Here is a 21,034-nt window from a genome sequence, read left to right as displayed (position 1 = left end):
CTGGTTATTTGGTATGCTGTGACAAGATGGTGCCCCTGAAAGGGACCAGATTTGCAGTTGATTCCACCAGGTAACCTGAAAGGTTTTTGCTAGAAGTAAATAGGGTTTCAAGTCAGCACCATACTCCAGAAAGTTGAGTCACAAATGAAGCAGCAGAAGAGGCAGAGGCAGAAAAAGGAGAAGAAGGTTATCTCCAAATTAATTAAGTAAATGAAATGAACTGGCTATCTACTTGGGCTCAGGAATCACAACTCAGAAAAAGGAGATGGCTGGAAAGACTTAAAATTTAATTTGCACACCTATCGCCCCTCCTGAGCTTTGCTCTTAAGTCAGGGTAATGGCAAGAAGAGACTCTCACGGCCTGCTTGGAAAAAGAAAACAAATCACATCAACACTCTCTGTATTCCATGTCCCTCTGCTTTAAGTGAGTTTTGTTAGATTTGTTGTTATTAAGACAGAGGGGCTCACTGAAATACTAACAGAACAACTTAATGGAAAGAAACAGCTCACCTGGGATAAAAGCTTGAGGATTTTTAAAGCCTTTTTTCTTTTTTTTTTTTTTTTTTGGTTTTTAGATGTGCTCTCAACTTTCTGGAATAACAAAAATAAAACAAAACCAAACACAGAAGGAAAACAGTCCCCAGCAGCCCACACACAAAACTCCACTGGCATTATCTCCATCGCCATCTCCTAGCACAATTGCACCTTTTGTCATTTCTGGTGGAGGTACAGCTGCTGAAGAAGCCAAGACTTAGTGGAGAAAGCTAAGGCATGGAAGGGGGGAAGAAAATGCTTCCTTTGTTAATGAAAAGCCGTTTCCATTTAAAAGTTTCAACATACTATAGAATAGTGAATGCACTTTTGTGAGCAAAGGCAAAAAGCACACAATGAAGAAAAACTGCCTGTCAATTAAATCAACAGTCATCTGAAGGCACCACAAACCCTTTCTTCTTGAAAAAAGAGGGAAGGAAGGGAGGAAAGTAGGGAGGGAGTGTGGACATTTACTACACTTGGCTGAAGATGTGTCTAAAAGGTATAATAAATGTGACATATAGGGCTTCTGGAGTGATACAGATCCATTTAATTATAACAGTAAGAAATCACAAGTTTAATATGTTTTTTAAAAGACCACAAAGCTATAATAAATTGTTCCAGCATGCATTAAAAACAGAGTGCTTGGGAAAGCATTTTATTGAATTTCACAAATATTACAGCGAGTTTATTTTCCTTCATGAAGCAATACTTTAAGACAGGTAAGGACAGGCTAGAGTTTCTGTTACACAACAGCAGGCTCCTGTGATAAACCTGATTACAATACCCTGTCAGAGGCAAACTTCCTGCTCAGCTATTTAAAAAAAAAGAGAGGGCAGTGCCTCACCCTTACTTATTCTTATTGTTTTGAAGCAAAGATTCAGCTGAGAAAAAGGTAATGCTAAGTGCACCTGTTAATCCAAACTGATATCAAGACTCTCCAGAGCAAAGAAAAATTAACGAGGAATAAAACTATCAGAAGTAATGAGAAAGCACTGTAATCATTTATGGAAAGAGAATAAAATGAATTCCACATGTATCATGACGTATAAACAGTCCACCTTGCATTTTTAATCTGCTCGACTTTTCTTAATGAGAGTAAACCTACCATGTAGCAGCAAAAAATACCTTTTTTCTTTTTTTGAGACAGGGTCTCACTCTTACCCAAGCTGTAGTGCAGTGGCACAATCACAGCTCACTGCAGCCTCCACTTTCTGGACTCAGGTGATCCTCTCGCCTCAGCCTCCTGAGTAGCTGGGACCACAGGCAGGTGCTGTCACACTCGGCTAATTTCTGTATTTTTTGTAGAGCCAGAGTTTCACCATGTTGCCCAGGCTGGTCTTGAACTCCTGGACTAAAGGGATACTCCTGCCTCAGGCTCCCAAGGTGCTGGGATTACAGGCATGAGCCACCATGCCCAATAACAAATAATATTTTTTTATGTTCAAAATGTAGTCTTCTTGGAGTTTGTGGTGAACATATTGCTTTATGTAAAATATAGTCTTGGCCCTGAGGATGAGACCTTTTTAGTTTATTATTCTTTTTTTTTTTTAACCATTTGAACTGCCAGCAAGAGATCTTTTTAGAAACGTGTTGTCAACTTGCACAGACTAACACAAACCTTATGAACAAATACAAAATTATGAACTGGTGACCAATGAGGATTTGCCAACTGAACAGGAGACAATAATTTGTTTTGGCCCCAGGATCAGAGCTGGTAAAAGCCTACTGGAGTCCTCCTTAATATGTGTCTGTTCTCCAAACACTCTGCTGATTGTTGCATAGCCAGGTTCCAATTTCACATATCTGTAGTAATGAAGTTTAAAAGATGGTATTCAGAAGAGTAGATAATCTCAAAATAATTTCGATTTGATTTTGGAAGGGTTATGTGATCAGTGTTGCAGCAGATTTACCTTGGCCATTACTCGGAATTTAGTTTAGGCTGGTGTAAAACCAAGTTCCCATTCTCTCCTCCTGAGAGGGAGAGGTGAAGAAAGCCCTGGGCATGCTGGGTACTGGGGCATACTGGCCCAGGATGAAACAAAAGCATATGTAATCCACACAAAATTATCAGCTTCCCTTAGCAAACATGAGGTATGATTCTAAAAGAAATATAAATGCAGCCTCAGATACATTTTCTAGCCTGAGTAATTCACTATTGGTTTCAGTATACTGGTAAGAATATGAACTGCTAAGTTTTTTATGAGTGATACTGACACACCCATAACTCTTTATTTTTAAATGTCCTTGCTTACAAGAAGAAGTTATATCCCTTATATATTTACCACTAAAATTTAATAGAATGTTTTCTTCTTTAAATTTCTCTTAACCAAATGTCACTATTTAGTGGCCTTCTGATATATTGTGTAATAAATATATCAGAAGCAGTCTGGAAATTTCCTACCTATGTGAGAAAAACTCCCCAACAGATCAATTCGAATTTTTCTGAAAATAAAGTGTTTAAACTTACTGTTTTATAGCTATTTCAAATCATGTAATCAATAAACACAGACTGAGTCCTTATTTTGTATACAAATTATAGTAGGTCTTATGGAATCTATAATACAGATAACAAAATAGTAGCACTAAATATGGTCTTTATGCTCAATTAATTTACACTTTTAGTTAGGGATGTAAGACATATACAAACAAACCATGCATGACAAACTGTCTTTTACTCCTCTCTTTTATAAATTCTATTTAGACAACATCCTTTAGCTGTCTTTAAAATTTTGAAAAATGCAAGCGAATACATAAAACATATCTGTAAGCTATGAAGCATGATAATAATAAAAACCTATGAATCCATTACTTGACTTAAGAACTAAAACATTATCAATATTGTTGCATCTACCAGTGTACTTTTTCCCTATCCCAGCCCTCTGTTTCCAGCTCCAGAGGTAACTCGTTTACTGAATTTTGCTCATTGTTAACTTGCCTTTTAAAAAGATGGTATTATACCATAGGATGTAGTTTTCTGAGCTTTGCCCTTTTTTAAAGTTATTATTATTATTTGAGACAGGGTCTTGCTCTGTCATCCAGGCTGGAGCACAGTGGCATGATCATAGCTCACTGTAGCCTTGACCTCCTAAGGCTCAAGCAATCCTCCCACGTCAGCCTCCCTAGTAGCTCAGAATACAGGCAAGCCACCATGTCTAGCCTGACTCACACTCTATATAATGTTTCTTAGGTTCATTCATGTTGCTTGTAGCTGCAGTTCATTAATTTTCATAGTTGTTTAATGTACCATTATATGACTGTATCATATTTTATCCATTTTCCTGTTGATAGATATTTAGATTGTTTCTGGTTTTGTTTGGCTTATTTTTTCATTACTTAGCTACCTTGTTTCAGTCTTCTAAAGTACTCAGGAGTAATGGACCAGGATGAACATAACTTATAATCAATGATTCAGAAATAAATTTACACAGATACACAGGCAGGTAGGTAGATAGACAGACAGGGAAAATTGCACAAATGATCAAACAATGGGATAAAATGCTGACAACAGTTAAATCTGGGTACAGGAAATATGGGTATATATCCCATATATTTGTACTATTCTTAGTTTTGCAACTTTTCTATAAATCTAAAATTATTCCAAAATAATTTTTTTAAAGTGCTCTCCAAGATGCAAGTAAAAAAAAGTGCAATGGTTGTTACCAAGACATAATCTCATATTATTTTCTATACTTATCTTTCCACCAAAATCTAAGAAGTCTCTCTGCTTTCTGATCCTGTCCCTTCACTCAAAATTAATTTAAAAAGATGAAAGATAACTGTTGGCAAGGATGCAAAGAAAAGGGAACTCTTGCACATTGTTGGTGAGAATGTAAATTACCATAGCCATCATGGAAATGAAACGGAGGTCCCTCAAAAAACTTAAAATAGAACTACCATATGATCCAGCAATCCTACTTCTGGGTATATATCCAAATAAATCAAAATCAGTATGATGAAGGGGTTCACTGCAGCATAATTCACAAAAGCCAAGATATGGAATCAACCTAAGTGTCCATTGATGGATGAATGGATAAAGAAAATGTAGCACGCGTATAGAATGGGAAACTATTCAGCCTTAAACTAAAAAGGAAATTCTGTCATTTGCGACAACATGGTGGACCTGGAGGACATTATGCTAAGTAAAATAGGCCAGGCACAGAAAGACAAATACTGCATGACCTCACTTATATGTAGTATCTAAGGCTGGGTGAAGCTGAGAAGGGAGGGAACGGGGAGTTGTTGGTTAAAGGGTACAAAGTTTCAGAAGACAGAAGGAACAGGTTTTGAAATCTACTGCACAGCAGTGACTGTAATCAATAATGGATAGTCACGCGTAGCTTAATGACAGAGATACTTTCTGAGAAATACATCACTGGGCAATTTAATTATGTGAAGACTGTACTTAAACTAGTACAGCCCACTACACACCTAGGCTATATGACATAGCCTATTACTCCCAGGCTACAAACATGTACTGCATGTTATGTGCTGAATAGTGTAAGCAACTGTAACACAATGCTAAGTATTTATGTATCTAAACATAAAAAGGTACGGCAAAAATACAGCATAAACAAACTGTACACCTCTATAGGGCATTTACCATGAATGAAGCTTGCAAGACTGAAAGTTGCTCTGGGTGAGCCAGTAAGTGGTGAGAGAATGTGAAGGCTTACAATATTACTGCATACTACACAAACACTGTACACTTAGGCTACACAAAATTTATACTAAAAAACTCTTCTTTCTTCAGTAATAAATCATCCTTAGCTTACTGTATTTTTTTCTACATAAACTGAAAAAAACTTTAAACTTTTTGACTCTTGTAATAAAATTTAGGTGAAAACACAAACATACTGTACAGCTATACAAAATGTTTCCTTTCTTTATATCCTTATTCCATAAGCTTTTTTCTATTTAAAAATTTGTATCTTTTTACTTTTTAAATTTTTTTATTAAACACTAAAACACAAACATACACATTAGCCCAGGCCTGCATGGCGCTGGGGCAATAGCACGCACAGGGCTGTCGTCTCCTGTGACAACGACGCCTTCTTCCAGAATATCTCCTGAGGAACCTGCCTCAGGTTCTTAACTTTTTTTTTAATAAATAGAAAAAGTACACTCTAAAGTAATGATTAAAGTTTAGTAAATACACAAACCAGCAACAGTAACACAGTTATTATCAAGTATTGTGTATTCCAAATGATATAAATATATTATCACATGTACCCCAGAAATAGATACATATATCATGTATCAGTTAAAAAAATTAAAGATACCAAAAAAATTCTTACACCTTAGAGGGAAATAAAGTTGGGGAATAAAAGAAACAGGAAAGTAATTTTAAAAAGGTATTCTGTACCGTACATAATTGTATATGCTATACTTTTATACCACTGGCAGCACAGGTCTGTTCACAGCAGCATCACCACAAACCCACGAGTAATATGTTGTGCTAAGAGGTTATGAAGGCTACATCATTAGGTGACAGAAATTTTTCAGCTCCATTACAATCTTACTGGACCACCATTGTATATGTGATCCATTGTTGACTGAAACAAGTTATACAGCACATGACTGTATTGTATAATTTAAAATAAGAGAGTAAATTTCAAGTGTCTCACCATAAAAATGATAGGTGAGGTGACAGATAAGTTAGTTAGCTTGATTTAATCATTTCACATGGTATACATATCGCAAATCACACTGTACGCCATACATGTATATAATTATAATTTGTCAATTAAAAACAATACTACTTCAAAAAAGGAAAAAATAGATCAACAAAAGGGATTATTACTATGGCAGGCAATAACATGGTTTATTTAGGAAAAAAGATTCAAGCAAAGATCAGATTACTGACAAGATTCATGAATAAAGACTACCATTTTTTAGGTAACACCTAAAAAGCATCTGAATACTGATTCTATTTCTAAATGTCTAAAAACTGGTATTCACAACACTTCTGTTTCTGCCCATGAAGGACTAATGACTATGGGAATTGATTTTCCACTATATCCAACAGAAAACTGGAAAAAATATACGAAAGAACAGTTCAAGCGTTGGACAACAGACAGCATGGGACACTAATCCCTAAGAGAAGAGAAACAAATGGCTCCAGCTTACTGCCTGGAGGCAGTTTCCAAACTGCAGTGCAACGGTGGGAAGTGAAACAGAGCTAAGTGGTCTTGATGAGCTGAGGAGACAGAGACTGGAGTTCCTAGAAGCTGAGGTGGCTAAAATTTGCAAGCCGAGTACCAGAAAGGATAAAATGCATAGACAGAGAGATCCAGATACCTGTAAAGGGGACCTCTCATGTGTCTGGCTGAGTATCAATACGTGCATGTATGAGAAAATATCTGAGGCCAGGGAAAAAAAATAACAGAAAAGCAGTAGATCAAACAATTTCCAAAGCTAACAGAAGGCAACAGCCAGAGTGCTGAGACTTTGTAATACCAGGGGCATTGGGTAGAGTCTTTAGTAGGGATGTGCCTTAGTAGTGAGGCTAAAATATCCAGAAAAAAGAAACTATTAATAACAAACCACACACACCAAAACTTAAAAACAAGCTTCCAAAAGATTAAACTGTTCAAGTTACTTAATTATATACTAGAACAAAAAATCTAGGACTCAACAACGTAAAATTTACAATGACTGCATCCAATAAAAAATACCAGTCATGCAAAGGGGCAGGAAAATATGATACATAACTAATCAATAGAAACAGACCCAGAAATAACAAAGACAATGGAATTGGTAGACTAGGGTTTTAGAACATCTATTACAAATATTGTCAATACAGTCAAGAATATAAAAGAAAACAAGAACATAATGAGAAGAGAAAGAGAAGAAATAAGACTAAAATTGAAGTTCCAGAAATGAAAAATACAGTATCTGAAATGAAAAACATATCGAATGGGTTTAACGACACATTAAAAGATATTCAAGAAGTAAAGATCACTGAATTTGAAGACATAACAATATAAATTATCAAAACAAAACATACTAAGCAGAAAGACTGGAAAAATAAAAAGAAGCAAAAGCCTCAGGGAGCTATGATACAATAAAGTGGTCTAACATGTAATTAGTGTTCCAGAAAAAAGCAAGGGGAGGCCAAAAGAATTTGGAGAAATAATGGATGAAAAATTTCCACATTTGTTGAAAACTGTACACCCATAAATCTAAGGTAAATAAAACCCAAGCAGAAGGCTGGGTGCAGTGGCTCCTGCCTGTAATCCCAGCACTTTGGGCGGTCAAGGTGGGCGGATCACCTGAGGTCAGGAGTTCAAGACCAGCCTGGCTGACATGGTAAAACCCCGTCTCTGCTAACGATAACAATACAAAATTAGCCAGGTGTGGTAGCACATGCCTGTAATCCCAGGTACTTGGGAGGCTGAGGCAAGAGAATCGCTTGAACCTGGAGGCGAAGGTTGCAGTTAGCTGAGTTTGTACCATTGCACTCCAGCCTGGGTAACAAGAGCAAAACACTGTCTTAAAAAAAAAAAAAAAATTAAAACAAAACCCCGCAGAAGAAACATAAAAAACTGTGATAAGGCACATAATAATCTAATTGGCGAAATCCAGTGATAAAGAGAAATCTTAAAAAGCAGCTAAAGGAAAAAAGGCACATTACATAGAGAACAGTAAAGATAAGAATTATAGCAGATTGGTATCAGAAATTAGGCAGGCCCGAAGACAATGTAATGACATCTTTAAAGTAGTGAAAAAAAGGCACGAGCCCAGAATTCTATACCTACTGAAAATATCTTTGAAAAATTAAGGCAAAGTTAGGACTTTATTTTTAGAACAAGAAAAGCCACAATAATTCATTGCTAGCAGATCTGTACTATAAGAAATGTTAAAGGACTTTTTTTAGACAGAAATAGGGATCTAAATAAAAAGATTATCAGAAATGGCAAATAAAAAATGATTTTTCTCATTTTAAATCTCTTGAAGAGATAAGTGACTGCTTACAGGAAAAAAAAAATTCCCAATGCATTGTGGGACTTATAATAAGGTAGAAGTGAAATGTTTGACACTAAAGGATGGGAGGAAGGAAGTGGAAGTATTCTGTTGTAAGGGTCTTACTCTATACAAGTAATGGCATATTATCAGTTGAGGTAGACTGAGAAAACGTAAAGATGAATACTGTAAACCCTAGATCAACCACAAAAGAAAGAAAACAAAGAGGTACAGTTAATAAATCAATAGTGGAGATAAAATTAAATCATAAAAATATTCTTAATTTAAGCCTGGGCATCATGGCAAGACCCTTGTTTCTAAGAATTTTTTTTTTTTTTTTTTAAATTAGCAAGCTGTGGTGGTATGTGCTCATAGTCCCAGCTACTAGGGAGGCTAAGGCAGGAGAATTGCTTAAGCCCAAGAGTTTGAGGTTACACTGAGCTATGATCATGCCACTGTACTCCAGCCTGGGTGACAGAATAAAACCCTATCCTTAAAAAAAAAAATTCTTAATTAATCCAAAAGAAGGCAGGAAAAGAAGAAAAAAAGGAAAGAAAAAAAAACCCAGACTAGACAAGTAATATCAAGATGGTAAATTCAAACCCAACTATATTGATAATCATATCAAATGTAAATGGCTTAAACACACAAATTAAAAGGCAGAGATTATCAATTAGATGTTTAAAAATCAACACCCAATGACATAATAACCACCAAAAAACCACTTTAAATATAAAGACACAGATAGGTCAAAAATAAAAGAATGAAAAAAGAAATACTGTGCAAACATCCATTTAAAAAAACTTGGAGTGGCTATATTAATATCAGACAAGTAGATGTAAAAACAAGAAATAGCATCAGGAGAAAAAAGTGACATTAGATAATGATAAATGAGTTAATTTATCAAGAAGACAAAATACTATAAATGTTACACACCTAGTAATAGAGCTCCAGTAACAGAAGCAAAAACTGATAGGATGTGAAAGAAAAAGTTGCAATCATAGTTGGAGATTTCAAAACTCTTCTCTCAGTAATTGATGAGTACAAATTAGTATTTGAATGGTTTCAGATCAAATAAACATAACTCATTTCATCTCTTAATTTACAAAACTTGTCTCAAATTGTTAAAATTTAAAAAAAGAAGAAAACAGTTTAGATGTGATACAATACTGAGAAAATAATATTTCAGATTGAAATCTTGAATCGCCATCAGAAATAAACACAACTATTATAGTTGTAGGCACTTCTAATCACACTGCCCATAAGTGGGCAACGTAAATCTTTTTCTCTTTTTCTTGCGATGGAGTCTCACTCTGTTACCTGGCTGGAGTGCAGTGGCACAATCTCAGCTCACTGCAATCTCAGCTTACTGCAATCTCAGCTCACTGCAACCTCTCAAGTAGCTGGGACTACAGGTGTGCAACAACATGCCCAGCTAATTATTGTATTTTTAGTAGAGACAGGGTTTTACCATGTTGGCCAGGGTGGTCTCAATCGCTTCACTTTGTGATCCACCTGCCTCGGCCTCCCAAAGTGCTAAGATTACAGACGTTAGCCACTGTGCCCAGCCGGTAATGTAAATCTTAACTAAAGGCATACGCTAGGCTTCTGGGAAATGTAAGCCACAGTGGTTATTACAGAAACAGTCTTTCAATTTGGTGCATTATCACTCTCTCTTGCAGTCCCCTAAACATTTAGTAATAATGGGATCTATTACTATTTGAAAGAACACAGAAAATAAATTTTTGAAAATAATTACTTTTAAATAGTGAAATTTGAGTGTCTATGTGAGTATATTTAAAATGAAACTAAACTTCTTAAAAAGGAAATTATCGGTTAGATAGCATTTACAAGCATATAAACTCAGCACAGGAAATGATATCCTTTGCAAAAAGTTGAATATATGGTAACCAAAATTATAAAATAGTATCATCATGAGAAACAAGATACATTATCTTTCCGATATCCATGGGCTTCCTGGAACCTAATTTGAGAAAACCTAGAAATGAAGGACAAGGTATAGCTCAGAAGTAGAGCACTGGACTGCAGATGAAAAGGAAATCTAGAAATGAACACATGCAAAAGTTAACAGAATCTAAAATGAAAACTTTATTTTCCAAAATGGTATCTTTTTTTTTTTCAAATCCAAAATTTAAAAATTTTGGATTTAAAAAAAATCCAAATCTCAGTGAATGTCTCTGAGAATTTTTGGAAATTAAGAGAGAAAAGGAGAAAGTGGAGGGAAGGAATGGGAGGTAGGGAGAAAGAAGGGCGAGATACAGAAGAAATAAATTTTTATTAACCAAAACAAACCTGATAGCTAATGCAAAAGCGATAACTTAGTTTTACTAGTCGCTCTAGGAAAACTGAGTAACTATGAAGACATAAAGACACACACCTAGAGTTAGGGAAGCAAATGTCCAAGCTTGCTTTCTGCTCTCCCAATCTATTGAAATTGCTACCACTCAAGTTGTTCTGAGGGTGAAATCAGTTTTGGTTTAAAAATCTAATTCAAAATAAACCATTAATTAATTACATTTATACAATATCCTTCATAGTTTTTCATGTGGAGAATCAATTATTCCTTCTGTACCAGTGCCACTTTCTATTTGTGTCATGTATAGTTTACAAAGTTCTTTCATATCTGTGATCTCATGTGATCCCTGCTAAACCTCTGCATGATAAATAGTTGAGCTGATATCCCAATTTTACATATAAGCAGACACCTCAGAAAGACAGAATGCCTTGCCAAGGTCACACAGATGGTAGTCTGACTTAGAACTACAGTGGTTAGGGTTTTTACCCATTGTATCATCTTTTAGCCTATTTGCTGACTTTTCTACCCTTCTCACTATCTTAGTTCTTCAAACACTTAAATAGGTTCTATGAAGATGCAGTAAGAATTTGTTACACTATACTTCTATAAAGTACTAATTTTGGAGCACATGTCAAGGTCATGAAGTTCTATGAAAATAATTCCTTAAGTAGGTGAATGGAGGAAAGTATTTAATATTAATATTTAGTACACCAAAAAACTTCTGATGAGAACCAAGGGGAATAACCTTTAAGTATCATCAATAGTGACATAAACTCATAATCAAAGGACAGAAATCCTTCCATTGGAGACATCGGAAAACAGATCTAGAAAAAGATAAACTAACATAAGTGAAGAACTTAAAATAGTGCCTTTAGAAACATGGTAATAACTTTCTTCTCTTTCCTCCATAGCAATATAGTGTGCAAATAACAACACAAAATACATCTTTTATTAAAGAAAAAAAATTTTTTAATTACCTAAAGGTCTCTACATAAAAGTTCTCAAGTTTAGTCTCAACATATCATACTACAGCTATATTTTGAGGATAATCTAAAGGATTAGAGGAATCCACATAAGGAAAAGAAAAAATAATTATATCCTTCATTAAATTATGACTGATACTCCATATTTGGATAGAACATAAAACCAGATTACATTTTTAAAAGCCCCAACACCAAATAATAAGTCAAGCAAAAAATAGATATCACCATACCACTCTTTTCTTATTAGAGACTAGAAAGTAAAAAAGAAAATAACTTACCTCTGTACCAAAGATTCCTCTGTCACGCCCATATAATTTCATCTGTTCTGGAAAATGCTGAAAAGCATTTTTGTAAGGAATATGGTCCTCTTCAACAAATCTGTATTTTTAAAAAGAAAAAGTTTTAATGAGAGCTATATACTGATATAGCAGAGTAAATGCTTTAAGAAAATCTCTTAATTCAAAGACAAGGATAAGAATTAGTTAAGCATATTCTATTTCTTGCTTATTTTTAAAGATGATAAATCTGATCATATCTATTATTCTCTTTATCTGTATGTTGGACTATTTAGCCAATTACTGAATGATTCTCTTAAGTTCCTGACTAAACAGATTAAATATGTCTAAGAAGGGCTGGGCACAGTGGCACATGCTTGTAGCCCTAGCTATTTGGGAGGCGGAGACAGGAAGACTGCTTGAGCCCTGGAGTTTGAGGTTCTAGTGAGCCATGACCATATCACCGTACTCCAGCCCGGGCAACAGAGTGAGATCCTGTTAAAAAAAAAAAGAAGTGTCCAACAAGTGTCTCTCTTACCTGTTAGTTCACCACCAGCCTTTTCAACATGGCATTCCCTGTATCCCTGGCTCCCCTCATGTGATAGGCTCCTACTCATAAATCACTCCTTCAAGGAGGTCTACCTTGATCCCCATTTTCTGTGAGAGCCTACCTCCCTTGTCTACCCTTCTGTCTCCAATATCTATAATAGTGCACAGTAGATGTTTGTTGGTGAAAGAACCATTAAGGGGAGGGACCTTGCCTGTTTGCTCACCATTCCGCCCTGATGCCTGGTACACAGATCAAATATTTTGAGTCAATTATTGAGTTTGAAGAAAATAACACATATATATAAATAGACAAATAAATTTATTTATAATTCATTAATTTAACAACAATGTATTGAATACTATATATCCAGTAGTATTCTAGGCTGCAGGGAAACAGCAGTGAAATAGAAAAACATTCTTGTTCCTATGGAGTTTACATTCTAGTGAGAAAAGAAAGACACAAAACAGATACGTGAAATCTAGAGTATGTTAGGTAGGCTGAAATGTCAAGAAGAAAAATAAAGGAAGGAGAACTGAGAATGAGAAATGGGGGTCTTGCAACCATGTCAAATATATACATATACCTATACATAAGATTTTTAAAATAAGAAAATTAAGGAAAGTGAGCTAAAGACAGGAATAAGTATATAAAATGCACTGCTTTGAAGACTTTGCTGTTGCTAGAGCTGGGCTGACATTTGGCTTTCAGCTTTGTAGCACTTAAAGGACAAAACTGATTCAACCTTTTTTTTTTTTTTTGAGACAGTCTCTCTGTCGCCCAGGCTGCAGTGCAGTTGTACAACCTCAGCTCACTGCAGCCTCCACCTCCTAAGTTCAAGTGATTTTCCTGCCTCATCCTCCCAAGTAGCTGGAATTACAGGTGCCCACCACCATGCCTAGCTAATTTTTATGTTTTTAGTAGAGACAGGGTTTTACCATGTTGGCCAGGCTGGTCTTAAACTCCTGACCTCAAGTGATCTGCCTGCCTTGGCCTCCCAGTGCTGGAATTATAGGTATGAGTCACAAAGCCTAGCCTCAACTTTAATTTCAAATTTAAAAATGTGCTTTCTTTAACTTTCAGTTTACTGAAAGTTGAGAATTCAATATTTATATAAAAATGGTGTTAAAGCTTCCCAGCTAAGTTTTTATTAGTATATTTAGTTTATATAGTATTTATGCACAGTAATTGGTATTTGTATTATTTTGAAACTATATTTTTGGTTTAATATTATTTTATGTACAAGATGTAATGCATATCTGTCACTTTTAAAACTGCCAGGTATTCCACTATGTTAATGTGCTCATTATTTATGTAGTCTTCACTCCCATGTGATAACATATGCCAGCACTGTGTGGAGTGTTAGGAGTCTGCAGATAAGTAAGAGATAAAGGGTCCTCTGTACTCCCATTCTAATAGGTCAGAAAAACAGCCTGCACTTGAGTCAGTACAGACTCTGTCTGAAGCAGTGCAACAGAGGCACACTCAGTTCTGTAGCAGCAGAGGAATAAATGAGAGGCCTGCCTAGGGGAAGCAGAAATGTCCGCAAAGAGCAGGTCTTGGGCATCTGGAGTTCTAACAGTTTCTCACCATTTATAAATAGTCTGCTCTTTGCCTCTTTCAACGTTTTTTCTTTTTAACTTTAAATTTCCTTTTAGAAGTGTTTATTTAAAAAAAAAAGCTGCTTACTCAAAGTTCTGAACAATCTATTTCCCTTCTTAGGTATTTTCAGCTGCTTCTCTAGATCAATCCATGAAGTTGATACAAAAACTGGCATAGACTAAAAGCATTCCATATGCCTCTCCTGACCAACAGGCTTTAGCCATGTCCCCTGGAAACACTGTCTCTACTTATAATTATGTAATTTTCTAAAGTTTCAATCTATGTTGGATTAGAAATTTAAGAAACTCATCTTTCATCTCAGATCACTGAAAAAAGCACTGCATTAGAATTAAGTCGTGTCTACCTATAAAACAGATCCTGAACCCAGTCACCATGACCACTGCCATAATTCAAGCCACCATCATTTTGCCTGAAGAAATAGCAAAAGACCACCTGGTCTCCTTGCTTCTACCCTTCCCTTCCTAGAACCCATTTTCCACAGCTGCCTGAATGATCTTTTAAAAACATCAATCAGATCCTATCTCTCCTGCTGCAACCTTCCCAGTGGCTTGCTCTCACACTTAAAATCTGGAGTCCTCCTGGGTATGAGGTTTTCTTCTGGAGTGATGTGTCCTGAAAACAGAGACTGCACAACTTTGTAAACTTTGAACACATATTGAAAACCACTGAATTGTATATTTTTAAAGAGTGAATTTTTATATCTAAATTATACCTCAAGTTTTAAAAATCCAAATTCCTAACTTGGTTTACAAAGACAGCAATCTGCCTTTGACTATCTGTTTACCCTCATCCTCCTACTCCGCCTTAGAATTCTCTGGCTCCGGTCACACTAGCTCTCCTCTGCTCCTTCACCACACTGCTCCTGCTTTAGGGCTTGGCACTGGCAACCTCTCTCTACCTGGAATGCCAGCACAGCAGTCCTCCCTTATCCTTTTTGCGTTGCATGGTTTCAGCTACCTGTGGTCTAAAAATAAACAATGGATGATTCCAGAAATAAACAAGTCATACATGTTAAATTGTATGCCATTCTAAAGAGCGTGATGAAATCTCATGCCATCTCTCTGACCCATGTGAGACACAAACCCTCTCTTTGTCCAGCACAGCCAAGCTATAGATGCTACCCACTGATGTGTTACTTGTAGTTAGTTGGCGCATGCTCAGATCCACTGTCAGAGTGTTGCAGTGCTTGCATTCAAGTATCCCGTATAGTTTACTCAATGACAGCCTTGACGCTCAAGGGTAGTACTACCAGTACACTGTTAACAACTGTTCTATTTTATTATTAGGTATTATTGCTAATGTCTTGCTATGCCTAACTTATAAATTAAACTTTATCACAGGAATGTACACATAGAAAAAACATAGTGTATATAGGGTTCCGTGCTATCTACATTTTCAGGTATCCAATGTCTTGGAACATACCCTCTGTGGATAAGTGAGGACTATTGTACTCTTGATATTCACACTGGCTCTATTTTCATTTAAGGTACAGATTAAATGCTACCTTCTTGGTGAGTCCTTCCCAAAGAACCAATCTAAAGTAGCCATCTAGTCATTCTCTATCATACCATCCTATTTCAATCTTCTGAATAGCCTTTCCCTGTCTGATTATTTTCTTATTCATCAGGTTGGTGCAAAAGTAATTGCAGTTTGGGCCATTAACCACAATTACCTCTGCACCAACCATACTTTTATGTGTTTGTTTGTCTGTTTCCTCCCCTGGTCTTGAAATTCATGAGAGCAAGGACTTGACCTATATGATTGATTCACAACTGCATTGCAAGGGTCTAGACTCGAGAATAACACCTGCATATAGTAGATATTCACCACAGATTTACAGAATAAATAAATGCTGGTTATTTTTATTTATTAATGTTGTTATTGCTAGGTAGGCAGGGTCCTTTACAGGCTATCTGAAGGGTAATGAATGTATCCTAAGGACTATGGATGCTGCTAGCGAACTTAAAAAGGGAGTGACATGCACAGTATTACGATATGTGGGTATTTTGGCCAGGCAATAACATTCTCCCTTAAAACCAGTGCTCTTTAAATATGTTTTCAAAGTTTGGCAGTGGTTCTCAAACTTTACCATCCATAAGAATCCCCTGAGCCAGGCATGGTGGCTCACGCCACAATCCCAACATTTTGGGAGGCCAAGGCAGGAGGCCAAGATGGGAGGTTTGCTTGAGGCCAGGAGTTCAAGACCAGCTTGGGCAACATCACAAGACCCCATCTCTACAAAAAAAAAAAAAAAGAAAGAAAGAAAGAAAAAGAAAGAAAAAAAAGAAAAAAGAAGAATCCCCTGAAGGGCTTATTTTAAATCAGAGATTACCAGGTCCTACCCCAGAGTTTCTGATTCAGAAGGTGTAGGATAGGTCTAAGAATTCACATTTCTAACAAGTTCCCAGGTGGTACTGAAGCTGTAAGTCAGGAAGCCACATTTTGAGAATGTATGGCTTAAGAGCTTTCTGAGAGAAAAAGCAAAGAAAAAATATCAATTTTGACAGTCTCTTCTCCTATTGCCCCAAGCAACTAAGCTCTGTTCCCAAACTTGTATATTCCACAGAGCAAAACAAAAGCCCCCCAGCTAACTAGATTTAATCTCCTTGAAGGCATTTTAGAATTCCCCTTGGTGGGGGAGGAGAGGGAAAGAGAGAGAGAAGAGAAAAGACAAAGGGAAGTGGGTGGTATCTTACCCACATTCTTCCAACCACATATAATATTCTCCCTGAGAAGAATTTCAGGTAAATGTGACTTGTTAGATTTCTAGGAGAGTTCTGTTAGTCCCTTCGAGATTGTCCTGGGTAGGATGGCTAGCCCCTTTATCTAGCTCTAATGACATGATTAGATTTATGTTTTTGTAAGATCCTTCTGGTTATCAGGAAGAAAATGGATAAAAATGACACAACAAGATTATAGACACAGAGCTGAGCTGGGAGACTGTTAAGCAATCCAAATGAGGGTAGAAAGGACAGAGAGAAAGGAAATGCAGAGTAGAATGGTTCTGTGAGTTTTTGGACATATAACTGAGGGGACATAATGACCAGCAGTGTATGAAGAGGGGAAAGGGTCAAGGATGATTCCTAGGCTTCCAGATAGACTACAACAGGGTGGATGGCATTTACTAAGAAAGAGAACACTGGAGAAGGAGCTGGATCAAGGAGACAGATGATGAACCTCTAGTCATGCTGATTCTGAGATATCATAAAGACACCTAAGTAGCCGTGTCCAGACTCTATGGGTCTGGCCCTCAGTAGACAAGTCTGGGCTAGAGATATAAATCTGGGAGTCATCAGCATATAGTGGTAATTAAAGCCTTGGGAAAAGATGAGATCACCCAATGGGGGCATACAAAGCAAAATCAGCTTTTTAAATCAATAGTAAAATTCACTGAATCATGGGCTATCTTCTTGTAGACTTAATCAGATCCGAGGAAAGCATTTTTATTTGGTTGATGTGGCCAAATTCAAAGACATTATCATCATTTACTGGAGACATTATATTTAATCAAAGGGGCTGTGCCAATAATGATGATGATGGTGGTGATGATGAAAACAAAAACAATAATGACGAGCACTGAGTTCTTATTATGTGCCAGACACAGCTCTAAGTGTTTTCCATGTAGTACGAATTATTGAAAGTAGTTACAACCCTATGAGGTAGTTATTATTATTAGTCACATTTTACCAATGAGGAAACAAAAGCAGAGAGAAATTAAATGACTTACTCAAGGTCATATAATAAATAAGTGGCAGAGACAGGATTCAAACCCAACAGTTTGCTTCCTAATTTGTGCTCTTAAAAGCACTCTATACATTCATTAAACCCAAATATTACTATTCAGAACACATATAAAGCAAGGAGAAAAAAATTAGCACATTAACAACTTTGGCACATCTATTAAATGAGAAACTCTTACACATAATACTGGAATGCATTCATTAACCAAAAAGCCCTGTAGATTATCCTGAAAAATATAAATGCTTATTATCTACATAACATTTCCTTCCAACAGTTTTGTCTTCAACTTTTCCTTATAAACACAGACAACCTATTTTAGCTCTTAACACCGATGTATGCTTTAGTATAACTACAAGTAACGATTTTGCTAATGTAAAGATCATCTGTTTATCTTTTTTTAGAAATAAAAAATATGTACTAATATTATTCAGGTACTTAAATGTCACTTTTCTCTTCAAACTATTATATTAAATAATTAATTTTCCAATAGCCCATGTATGGAAAGTACTATAATTTCCACTATATAAATAAGAAAAATCAAGAAGATAAATTACTAGCCCAGGGGGAATTGAATTTCAGAATCAGAATCCAGACTACTCAACCTTTCCAGTTCCTTCCTCAAGTTAAGCCTTCTTATAAAAATAAAAATATTCAAAGTTTGTCTTCTTAGTTCATACAGTAACCAGCAAAAACATTATCGTATAAGAGGTCCAGCTGACCTCAAAAGATCTGAAAGCGTTATTGCTTCTCTCTGCCAAAGTAAGGACAGATAACAGAAGGCAAGTGTCTGTGGCATGGTCATCTTCACGATTCCCTTCTCCTTTCGTTGTGAGTATTCAACTCCATCCAGAGATCCAGAACAGACAGATGTTTCTTAGGAGATAAATGGAGATTTAAAAAAATCCAGGTAACTTATTTGGACAACAAATGAAAAACAACATAAAATCTAAACAGGCATTTTAAATACTGGCATGGTTTGGCTCTGTCCCCACCCAAATCTCATTTTAAACTGTAGTTCCCATAATTCCCACGTGTCATGGGAGGGACCTGGTGGGAAGTAATTGAATCATGGGAGCAGGTTTTATCCACGCTGTTCTCATGATAGTGAATAAGTCTCAAGAGATCTGATGGTTTTATAAAGGGTAGTTCCCCTGCACACACTCATCTTGCCTGCTGCCATGTAAGATGTGCCTTTGCTCCTCCTTCACCTTCCACCATGATCGTGAGTCCTCCCCAGCCATGTGGAACTGTGAGCCCATTAAAACTCTTTTTCTGTATAAATCACCCAGTCTTGGGTATTTCTTCATAGCAGTATGAAAATGGACTAATACAAGTATCTTAAAACTAGTTATAAAACCTTTACAAAGAGCAATTTGGCAATAAAGAGCAATGAAGGATTAGAATAAAATCAGCCAAAAAATGTAATCATGGGATATCTGTGGGAGTGGCATGAGACAGGATTCTGAAGAGGGATTTGGGCCCGGTGTGGTGGTTCACACCAGTGATCCCAGTGCTTTGGGAGGTTGAGGCAGGCGGATTACTTGAGGTCAGGAATTCAAAACCAGCCTGGCCAACATGGTGAAACCTCATCTCTACTAAAAATACAAAAAATTAGCCGGGTGTGGTAGTGGACGCCTGTAATCCCAGCTACTTGGGAGGCTGACACAGGAGAATAGCTTGAACCCGAGAGGCAGAGGTTGCAGTGAGCCGAGATCATACCGTCGCACTCCAGCCTGGGTGGTAAGAGTGAGACTATGTCTCAAAAAAAAAAAAAAGAGGGATTTGAACTGTTTGAATTTTTTAATAGGAACATAAATAATTTTTTAAATAAAGGAAAGGATATACGATTATAATGCACAGCAAAACATGTGTAACTGCTTTGACTCTGGCCTAAACTCCATGGCCCCTTCTCTACAAGGCCTCTCCAAAACTCCTTTAGCTAGAGCAGCAGCACCTCCTCCTATCCCCATCCTCCAGGTATCCTCTACCATGTGACATTATGGTATCTTCATCCATTCACCAGATGCTTATTCATCTCATTCCTTGTGCCACTCTTCATGTCTCAGGAAATGATAGTGAATAATGTCTCATCTCTCTTAGAACTTACATTCTAGTAATGGGAGACAGACCAATAAACGAACAAACAAACAAACAAGAAATACAATTGGCAGAGCCAGGTGCCATGGTGTGCACCTATAATCCCAGCTACTGGTGAGATAGGACAATCACGTGAGCCCAAGATTGTGAGACCAGCCTGGGCAACATAGAGAGACCCTATCTCAAAAAAAAAAAATTACAATTGACAAGACAGTGATGCTACATAGAAAAATAGCAATGTAGAGTCATACAAAGTGATGGGAAGGGAAGAGAGATGTGCTATTTTATATGGGTAGTCAGAGAAACCTCATTGAGAAGGTGACATTTGAGCAGAGACCTGAATTAATTCAGAAAGTAAGTCTTAAGGATGTTGGGAAGAATACCAAGTACATTAGCACGAGTGAACTGTGGAAGAGCAAAAAGGCCACTGAGGTGAGAGCATCATGGGATGCTATATAATATAGTTTCTACGTAAATCTGCCATTATTGTGAGGTCTCCCCAGCCATGTGGATCTGTGAGTCCATTAAACCTCTTTTTCTTTATAAGAACAGAAATTTGTGAGGGAAAGTGGTGGGAATGATACTGAAGAGAGAATACAAACCATATTATGTAGAATTTTGCAGGTCATGATTTGTACTTTGGATTTTATTCTAAGTATAAGAAGAAGTTTCTGGAGAGTTTTAAAACATGGAGCAACAGGACCTCAGTTATGTATTTAAAAAGGTCACTTCAGCTGCTGTGGGAAGAATGGAGTTACGGAAGGGCAGGAGCAGAAACAGAAGACCACTCTTCCAGGAAAGCCAAGACTGGGACATGAACTGGAGTGGTAGCATTGCAGCTGGTAAGAAATGGTGGGATTCTAGATAGATTTTAAAGGTAGAGTCAAAGGATTTGCTGATAGGTTAAATGTAAAACATGAGAGAAAAGGAGAAAACAAGTATGATTCTAAGGTTG

At 36.7% G+C, this 21,034-nt stretch overlaps 1 protein-coding gene across 4 annotated transcripts in view; it reads right to left on the bottom strand.

Annotated features, from left to right (window-relative positions):
* Positions 1–21,034, bottom strand: part of TAF1B (TATA-box binding protein associated factor, RNA polymerase I subunit B) — an 81,061-nt gene that overhangs the window by 31,619 nt on the left and 28,408 nt on the right. For 3 of the 4 annotated variants that reach the window (XM_021669020.2, XM_012438858.2, XM_021669022.2), the window contains 2 exons: positions 18,702–18,855; positions 12,075–12,174 (listed from right to left, as the gene is read on the bottom strand). In XM_021669020.2, coding sequence (XP_021524695.2) covers positions 12,075–12,174; positions 18,702–18,855 — 254 coding nt within the window. The remainder of the gene's footprint in view (positions 1–12,074; positions 12,175–18,701; positions 18,856–21,034) is intronic. The other variant, XM_021669023.2, reaches the window with a different exon arrangement.

The sequence above is a fragment of the Aotus nancymaae genome, unplaced genomic scaffold (genome assembly GCF_030222135.1).
Source record: "Aotus nancymaae isolate 86718 unplaced genomic scaffold, 86718_ANA_hifiasm-v0.15.2.pri h1tg000057l, whole genome shotgun sequence".
In the NCBI taxonomy this organism is placed as follows: domain Eukaryota; kingdom Metazoa; phylum Chordata; class Mammalia; order Primates; family Aotidae; genus Aotus; species Aotus nancymaae.
This window is presented reverse-complemented; position numbering and strand designations above follow the sequence as displayed.